At 38.1% G+C, this 9857-nt stretch overlaps 1 protein-coding gene across 13 annotated transcripts in view; it reads left to right on the top strand.

The window, feature by feature from the left end:
• The window catches only part of RPGR (retinitis pigmentosa GTPase regulator), a 58659-nt gene extending 51029 nt beyond the window's left edge, over positions 1-7630 (top strand). For 12 of the 13 annotated variants that reach the window (XM_054472084.2, XM_063660677.1, XM_054472085.2 and 9 more), the window contains 4 exons: positions 6-191; positions 1618-1675; positions 3312-3403; positions 6961-7630. In XM_054472084.2, coding sequence (XP_054328059.1) covers positions 6-191; positions 1618-1675; positions 3312-3403; positions 6961-7167 — 543 coding nt within the window. In that variant the 3' untranslated portion in view covers positions 7168-7630. Of the gene's footprint in view, positions 1-5; positions 192-1617; positions 1676-3311; positions 3404-6960 lie in introns of those variants that run through there. The other variant, XM_063660678.1, reaches the window with a different exon arrangement.
• Positions 7631-9857: the final 2227 nt, after the last annotated feature.

Genomic DNA, 9857 nt, shown 5'->3' with positions numbered 1-9857 from the left:
CACAGGATCATGAATTTTCTAAAACTGAGGAACTAAAACTAGAAGATGTGGATGAGGAAATTAATGCTGAAAATATGGAAAGCAAGAAGAAAACTGTGGGAGATGATGAAAGTGTTCCTACAGATTACCACAGTAAAACAGAAGGAGCAGAAAGAACCAATGATGATAGCTCAGCTGAAACTATTGAAAAGGTATGATGATAGGTGCTTAAATCCTGAGATCCTGGGAGAAAACATATGGGTTCTCTAGTTTCTGCAGAGGACAGATTCCAGTTGCCTTTGGGATCAGAAATACTCCCATGAATACCTTCATTCATGTGCCATAAGAGAAAGGCTTTGGCTTATTTGTGAATTAAGCAAACTTTGTCTCTAGCACACTTTCTAGAATGCTGCTTGGTAGCATTCTGCCTCCCGCATGAGTGGAAGTAGAATGGTATGGGCCAGGATAGTACACCGTTGGGAAATTAACCAAGAAGTTCAGCACTCAGTCCTTGAAATGCTGAAAGTGCAAAGTTAGGAGCCCTGGCACTGGTGGCAGAAATGGGGTGTGTATGTGTACACACACCTGTGTATGTTTACATGTGTGAATGACTGAAAGTTGGTATTTGAAGTTGTGATCAGTTCTTCAAAGGTGCGGTCTAGACAAAAGTAGGTGTAGAAGGAATAGGAGAAGATATCGCTAAGGAAGCAAAAATCACCCTGAAAGTGGAGCTAGAGATGCCCAAAACATAATCTCTTCCATTGGCAGTTTTGACTGAGGGTGGCCTTGCTAGGAGATAGTTGGTAGGTTTGAAATCATCTGTTTGCTAACACTACTCTGGATTAACTTCAGAAGTATGGAATTCCGCAACCCAAACTGAATGACGTTGTACTGATTCATCTTTATTTTCAATTTTTGAACCTCTCATGCAGAACACTGAGTTAGTCATACCTTCTAGTATGAAACACTCTCATCATTGGTCTGTGCAAGGCTCTTCTCATGTAAATGTATTCTCTTTTAGCTCCATTCCCCTCCCCCTTTTTCCCTAACATAGACAACTACTGAAACATATTTGTCATTTTATTTGAATGTGTACTTGTGAAACATGTTTTGTGTGCATACATTTTTAATTTACAAATTGGTATTGTGGTAAAGGTCGTTCTTTTCCTTGGTTCCTTCTTTATCCAAGACTCCTTTCTCTCACTAAGAAAAAAAATATTCTAGCAGTTACTGTTTTCTTTCAGAAGGAGAAAATGATTCTGTTTATAGGGAACATTTATGAGTTCAGGTTAGGGTGGTCCTTAAGATTATTTAACATAGAAATCATTAAATACCAATTTGACACTGTAAAATATTGAGACAAGTTGTATGCCAGTTAGCGTTCATGAATCTTCTTTGAGGAGAATTCTTGAGTCATACAGTTTTTTTAATCACACAATTTTAAGCTAGGAGGACATTTGCAATCAGTCAGCATCTAAGGCCCCTCACTTTACAAGAGCTCAGCAAAGTGAAGTAATTGTCACATGTTTATGTCATTAGCTAGAGGCAGACTCTAGAACCTGCTTAAAGATTCAGACTTAAGTTTTCTAGAACAGCACAAAAATATTTTTTGTTATATTGCTTTGTTATTGTTTATAGAAAGAAAAAGCCAACCTAGAGGAACGGGCCATTTGTGAGTACAATGAAAACCCAAAAGGTATGAGCACGTTTGATAACATACATATATACATACATACACACATATTTATGTGTATATATGCCATAATTGGGTAATTATAAGCTTACATATAAGTTTACATATATGCTATAATTTTTACTGTCACATGATCCTCATAACAAGCTATGAAATAATGTGATACAGACTTATCTGTTCTTATATATAACCATATATAACCACCACAGCTTCTTCACATACAAATATTGCATTATTCATGGCTACTTATATGTCAGTGTTAAGGATTTTTTTTTTTTTTTTTTTTTTTTTTTGAGACAGAGTTTCACTCTTGTTGCCCAGGATGGAGTGCAATGGTGCGATCTCAGCTCATTGCAATCTCCACCTCCTGGGTTCAAGTGATTCTCCTGCCTCAGCCTCCTGAGTAGCTGGGATTACAGGCGTGTGCCACTACGCCTGGCTAATTTTTTTATTTTTAGTAGAGATGTGGTTTCGCCATATTGGCCAGGCAAGTCTCGAACTCCTGACCTCAGGTGATCCTCCCGCCTCGGCCTCCCAAAGTGCTGGGATTATAGGCATGAGCCACCACACCTGGCTGGTGTTAAGGAATTTAAGTAGCCTTTTTACTACCTTTTTTCTCTCTATTAAATCGGTATTATTAAATCAAGCTTTTGCCCCAAATTCCAATTTATATCTCTAGTGCACACTGCCAGACTCCATTGCCCAACCAAGTTGGGACTACTGGGCTGGCCTAAAGCCACAATGGCCACTACCACCACCAGTTATTTACCCCCGAGAGCTCAGATCTGAGTCTCTTACCGTAGATACTGAAGAGAAGTCCTTTCCCAAGCCTACCTATTAGTGTCAGAGAACAGGTGCTGTGGAATAGAGGCGACTGTGATTGCCCTTGAGATCTACATAATCTAGACACAAATCATCTGTGTTTCTGTAGTACGACTCCCACATTGTTTCCACACCATCACATGGCAGTATGCATTTTACTGTGTTCTCATAAAAAAATAACTGTCTGTAATGCTGGATATCTGATCTAAACTTAAGCTGAAGAATGAATAGGTTCCTTAATCCTGTTCCTTTTAACTTCTGCCACAAGAGTAGTAAGTTTTAGAATATTTTAGGCAAGTGTTAAAAAATGTATCACCTCTAAGTATTCTTAACATATAGCCTAAAGCACTACAAAGAAATTAAAGCTTAAAGTAGTTGATAATATAAAATTAAAACAATGCACATGCTTCACAAGTATACTTTAAAGATAATTATTCAGATATAGAACATGTGGATTAATTTCAAACACCAAAAAATAGCATGTCCATTTGAGTACAAAGAATGTAATTATAACTAGGTTAATTTTTAAAGTAATTTGTATTTTACAGAAGTCTTCTCTATCATTGACTATTACCTTTGTAGCTATATTTGGATACTGGTCATCTAAACGTTTACAACTTTGGTGAGGTCATTCTGGGCTTTTCACTTTAACTCAACTTTTCAGGAAATATGCAGTGTAGATATTGTCCACTACTCCAGGGGTGAGCTCTTTTCGTATTACCCCACAACTCAGGGTTCATAGAGTTTCACTGAGAGCATCAGGTCTTGTCTTTTTCCTATTAGTTAAAACTAGTATTTCTGAATGATCCAATTGTAGGATACATGCTTGATGATGCAGATAGCAGTTCATTAGAAATCCTAGAAAATAGTGAAACAACACCAAGCAAAGACATGAAAAAAACAAAGAAGGTAAGTGAAATGAATTGTCTTTTTTGATCCTTTTGAATTCAGTTGTTTCTTTTACTTTTCATATGGCGATCCACATAATTTAACTCTCTTAATATGAGTTTTTATGGCCCCAAAACCTGAAGAATTTCAGGTGATGTCACATATTTTTAATATACTACCTTTCCTTTGGTTAGCATTTGAATGATGATCTTCTTTTCATCCTTTTACTTTAACTTATGTTTTAGATGTGTCTCTTCTAAATGGCCTATACAGCTGGATTTTGTCTTTGACATTTTTAACATGCATACCTAAAATCTAAAGCTCATCAATGTTCCTATCTTTTTCCCAAATAATGCCAGGACTTTAGAAGAATTTTCTTGCCTATCACCTCTGCTTTCTTATTTTAGAAGTTATGGTACCCAGTATTTAAAATTTTTTAACATCACAAATCATATGTTTTTAGTATTTTTTATACTACTTGTTTACTCAGATGTCCCTTCTGGAATTCTTACTCTTCCTGAAGAAATATTTTGGAAGTTCCTATCGCAGATGTCTGTTGACAGTTAAAACTTTTAGTTTCTGTTCACTTGAAAATGTCTTTATTTTACCATAGTTCTTGAATGATAGTGTGGCTCGTTGACAGTTATTTTCTCTTAGTATCTGCTCCCATTATTGCTGTCTATAATTTTGCTTTAGTATAATTGCTGATAACTTTGTATATAACCTGCCATTTCTCTATGGCTGCTTTTTAGATTGTCTTTGATGTGTTTCAGTTCACTATGAGATGCTTAAGTATGGATGTTTTTTTTTTTTTTGAGATGGAGTTTCGCTCTTGTTGCCCAGGCTGGAGTGCAATGGCGCGATATTGGCTCACCACAATCCTGCCTCCCAGGTTCAAGCGATTCTCCTGCTTCAGCCTCCCAAGTAGCTGAGATTACAGGCATGTGCCACCATGCCTGGCTAATTTTGTACTTTTAGTAGAGACGGGGTTTCTCCATGTTGGTCAGGCTGGTCTCAGACTCCTGACCTCAGGTGATCCGCCTGTCTTGGCCTCCAAAAGTGCTGGGATTACAGGCGTGAGCCACCATGCCCAGCAGGTATGGATTTTTTAATTTTAACTTACTTGGAATTTATTATGACTCTTGAATCTGAGAATTCATGTCATTTGTCAAATTTTTTTAAATTCTCATCCATTATATATTTGAATATTTTCTCTCCCGTCTTTCAAATTCTGATATAAAACTTTTTATTTTATGGGTACATGTCTTTTAATATCACCTTCATGTTTTCTATGTGTAAGTGATATTCTGGGTAATTTCAGGGCCTTCATCAATGTCATAGTTTCTCTTCAGCTGAGACTACTTGGCTATTTAACCTACCTATTTAAAATTTTAATTTCAGTGATAACATCTTTCACATTTTAAGTGAAGTTATAGTTTTGTTCTTTTTCAAATCAATCTGGTCTTTTAAAATCAGTATCTTGTTTTACGCTTACTTTTTTAATTCTAGTCCTGTAATTTAAGCACACTTAGTTTACATTCTGTATTGAGTAATTCCAATGTCATTCTTAGGAGTCTAAATATGTGTGTTGCTTTGGCTGACTTGCTAATGGTGATTTGTTTCCATACGTGTTTTGAAATTTGTATTGTGAGTTCATGTTTCACTGGGACTTTTTTTGTGGAAATCCTTTAAGGCCTCTGTTAGAGTAAGTCTATCTATAGAGAGTTTGCATTAGCTTTTATTAGCTCTGGAGTGACTGAAGGACCACTTTAAGTTCATTTCTCATTTAAGGGTAGACCACAATGTTTGTAGGTAGACTTATATTAAGGGCATAGTACTTAGAAGGTCCTCACATTATGTAGGGGTCTCAGTTCCAGTTCCCCTCATTTTGTGAGATCAAATTGTTTCAAAGTTAAAAGTCTAAGTTATGAGTCAGCAGATGCTATTTCAGTTCTTAATCACCTCTGAGGCTTCCTGTTCCTTCTTTCTTTTTTGGTCTACAAGGATTTCTCTTAGTTTTTGGGGAGATTACCTGTACATTATAAAATTATATTTTTTATACTTAATCAGCATTTCTTGGTATTTTATAGTGGCAGACTTTTTGAAGTTGTGTATTTCTTCACCATAGCAGGAACAGGAGTTCTTCCATTTTAATCCATAGATCCTTTTTCTAGACTCTTACTTTTTGGATTACCACTTTTTACCCTAGTTTCTCCACTCTTTAAAGCTAGAGGTAAGCTATTATTATTAGCACCATTTTTATTTCTGGAAGAGCCAAGTTTTCACCTGGTTTTTGTTTCCTGCTTTTTGTTTTGGCATCTTGTCAAAACCATTATTTGTGTTACCACTCTTCAATAATCCTGTTTTCTTCCTGGCTACATTCTCAAAGGGCCTAAATCAAATGAAACTTTTATCACCTTCATCTCTTCTGCATACATGCCCCGTTGGCCACTCTCTTCTTGATGTATTTTTCTCTCCTGACTTCTGAGCTGCCTAGTTTTCCCAATTTTGCACCTACAAACCTTGGTCCTCAGTTCTAGCTCCTCTTCTGCCTGCTTCTCAGTCTGCTCTTTTTGCCTCTTTTCTTATATTCTGTTTTCTACCTGCCTGGAATCTCTGGGTTATTGGGGCTACTTTCATCTCTCAGCTATTATCTATATTCTACATATCTGCAGCCCCAGCCTCCCCTGAGCAGCAGCTCTGTATATTCGACTGCCTACTCAGACCCACACACAGGGCTCACACAGCCATCATTTGGCAGCACTGACTTTTTTTGGGGGGGAGGGGACAGAGTCTCGCTCTGTCGCCCAGGCTGGAGTGCAGTGGCGCGATCTTGGCTCACTGCAAGCTCCGCCTCCCGGGTTCATGCCATTCTCCTGCCTCAGCCTCCCAAGTAGCTGGGACTACAGGTGCCTGCCACCATGCCCGGCTAATTTTTTTTTTTTTTTTGTATTTGTAGTAGAGACGGGGTTTCACTATGTTAGCCAGGACAGTCTCGATATCCTGGCCTCGTGATCCGCCCGCCTTGGCCTCCCAAAGTGCTGGGATTACAGGCATGGGCCACCGCGCCCGGCCAAGCAGCATTAACTTTTTTGCCAGAAGTTCTCATCTACAGGATGGGGAGGTACATCGTCCTTCTTCAGAATATTACAATAGAAATTCACTGTAGCTGCGATACACTGAGAATCACAGACATGTCCTGAAAATGACCCCTCCTGGATACATTTAAAAGTTACAATAGGTAACTTTAAATAGGTTTTTGTATATTTTTTCTCTTACAACTTAACAAAGTGAAACATTAAATTTGTTCTTTGAAGAAAAAGATAATATAAGACCAAGGTGTTGATGGTGTTAAATGTTAGACCCTGAGAGGTCTTGTTTTAGGGTGGAATCCTGACTGCCTTTTGGTGAAAGGAAAAACTCTAACAGATGCTAAGAATGCACCATAGTACATGTGGTGCCCCATAAAGAGATGACGAAATCATGTTCATACTTGTTGACAGTGATATCCCCTAAATACTGTTAAGTGAATGTTTCACTTATGGAAATGAATATTTGTGTGTGTGGTTTTTTCCTAGATTTTTCTGTTCAGAAGGGTCCCCTCAATAAATCAAAAGATTGTCAAGAATAACAATGAGCCGCTCCCAGAGATAAAACCCATAGGAGAGCAGATCATTTTAAAAAGTGATAATAAAGATGCCAGCCAGAACCACGTGAGTCAGAATCATCAGAATATCCCACCAGCAAATACAGAGAGAAGATCAAAATCGTGTACAATACTATAAATATATATTTATGTTTTCACAGTCACGAAGTGTATTGTAATGTATACTTGAAAAATGTTATAACTTATGAAGGAAAGTTTCTGATAGTAGTCTTTTAAAGATATAAGTTAATATGTTTTATTCAGCTTCTATAAGTGTGACCAGTTTTGATATTTATTTATGCTAATATTTTTAACAAGTCGTTTCAAAATATGTGTATCTCAAATTCTCCCTAAAGTGTTGTGGCCTCAACTGTTCAGTGTTGCAATAAAAAATATATTTTTATACGTGGAAAATTGAAATAAGGTATTTCCTAGTTTTTACTAAACAATTTTACTTCTTTATAATTTTATAAGGCAATATTTGCAGTCTTATGACACTGTAACAGTTTTTGATGTATTTACAATTTTTACAAAACTGAGGTAAAATTGTTTATAATGAACATATTTTAATAAACTATATCTGGTCAGTTCCACTGTTAAAATTGATAAGTATTAATAAAATTAGGAGGTACTTGGCATTAGCAATTGACAAAATGGGGGCAAAAATAATTTTGAAATATAGAAGTATACAAAATGCATTTACCCCTGAGTAAAGAAAATTTCAATGCAACTGTATAAATGGTACATCTGTGGAAAACTGAGTGCAGAAGTTTCTTTGCTTCCCAGCACTCCTTTCTTTTTTTTGGAGATGGAAGCTCTCTCTGTCGCCCAGGCTAGAGTGCAGTGGCATGATCTCGGCTCACTGCAACCTCTGCCTTCCGGGTTCAAGCGATTCTTCTGCCTCAGCCTCCCGAGTAGCTGGGATTACAGGCACACACCACCACACTCGGCTTATTTTTGTATTTTTAGTAGAAACAAGGTTTCACCATATTGGCCAGGCTGGTGTCAAACTCCTGACCTCGGGATCCGCTTGCCTCGGCCTCCCAAAGTGCTGGGATTACAGGCGTGAGCCACCGTGCCCAGCCCCTACTCCTTTCTTTAGGGAAATGACTTGCCATGAAAACATTGCAGATTATTTGGTATGATCTGGAGTGTTTGACCATTCCACCGATCACCACCATAGGAGAGGTGAACATAGCTAGGCTTGCTCGTTTCAGCTTTCCCTGGCATTGACAGTGGTAACCACATTTGGTTCAGTCACACAGTGCTCTGCCACAAAGAATAGGAAGGATAAAGCTGCTAAGTCTTGTGTCAGTCCATTTTTGTGTTGCTATAAGGAATTTCCTGAGGCTGGGTAATTTATAAAGAAAAGAGGTTTAATTGGCTCATGGTTCTGTAGGCTCTACAGGGAGCTTAGTGGCATCTGCTCAGCTTCTGGTGAGGCTTCAGTTAGCTTTTACTCATGGCAGAAAGCAAAGCGGGAGCAGGCACGTCACATGGTAGGCGAAAGAGGAAGCAAGAAAGAGAGGGTGGAAGTGCCACATTCTTTTAACCAACCAGATGTCACATGAACTCTTGAGTGAGAACTCAGTCATTATGGGAGAGGAAAGCACCCAGGCATTCATGAGGAATCTGCTCCCATGACCTAAATACCTCCCCCCAGGCCCCACCTCCAACTTTGGGGATTACATTTCAAGATGAGATTTAGAGGGAACAAACATCCAAACCCTATCAAGTCTACTCTGATAGAAACATTGTTTGCTTATGCTCTCAGGTACTACTTATTCAACAAAGCAAACTATCTTCATTTTCCCCATTCTAGCTTGTAAATAGAACACTTCATTCTTCAGTCACAGTGACCATTGCCCCATTTAAATAAAGAAAAAGAAACTTCATCTTTGCATTTCGTGCACAGGGGTTGTAAGGATGTTAGTTCAGAATAGATGTGATTTTGAAATCTTAAAAAATAGTCTTCTGTGTAAATGTTACATTTAGTAGAATTTTAATTTTATTAAAGGTAAATATAATAAAAAGTGGCTGTTGCAATGATAGTACAGTATAGCAAAAATACTAAAATATAAACTATAGGAGTCAAGTGGAAGTAAAGCTCAAAAGTGGTAGTAAGATATACCAGTTATGGTAGGCAGAATTCTAAGATGAACCCCAAGGTTCTCACCTGCTGGTGCCACATGCTCTCAATAATCCCTTCCTCATGAGTGCGGGTTGGACCAGTGAATATGACAGCATGTCACATCTTTGCTTAGGTTACATTATGTGGAAAAGATAAAAGATTTTGCAGATGTAATTAAAATTCCTTGTTAGTTGACTTGAAGTTAAGCAAACAAGAGAGAATCCTAAGTGGCCATGACCTAATCAGATTTGCCCTTTCTAAGAGGCTCTAAAAGTCTGACATGGAAGAAGTCAGAGAGATTCAAAACAGCAGAGATGCTCTCCTGTTAGGTTTGAAGAAGCCAGCTGCCATATTTAGGGAGAGGGCCATGTGCCAGGGAGTGGTGGACAGCCTTTAGGATCAGAAGTCCTCAGTGCTACAACTGCAAGAAATTTAATTCTGCTAGCACCCAGTGAGCCTGGAAGAGGAACCTGATCCTCAGATTGGACCACAGCCCTGGCTGGCACCTTGATTACAGCTTTGCAAGACCCTGAGCAGAGGACCCAGTTGAGCAGTACTCAGACTACTGACCCATAAAAACTGTGAGATAATAAATACATGTAGTATTTGTCTGCTAAGTTTATGGTAATTTATTGTGCAGCAGTAAAAACTAATAGCACTTGTATTACAGGAAAGAACCTGTCTGTATGGTGGCTTCC

This window comes from Pongo pygmaeus, chromosome X, assembly GCF_028885625.2.
Source record: "Pongo pygmaeus isolate AG05252 chromosome X, NHGRI_mPonPyg2-v2.0_pri, whole genome shotgun sequence".
NCBI lineage: Eukaryota > Metazoa > Chordata > Mammalia > Primates > Hominidae > Pongo > Pongo pygmaeus.
Note: the sequence above shows the minus strand (reverse complement) of the source record. Positions and strands in the feature narration are given on the sequence as shown.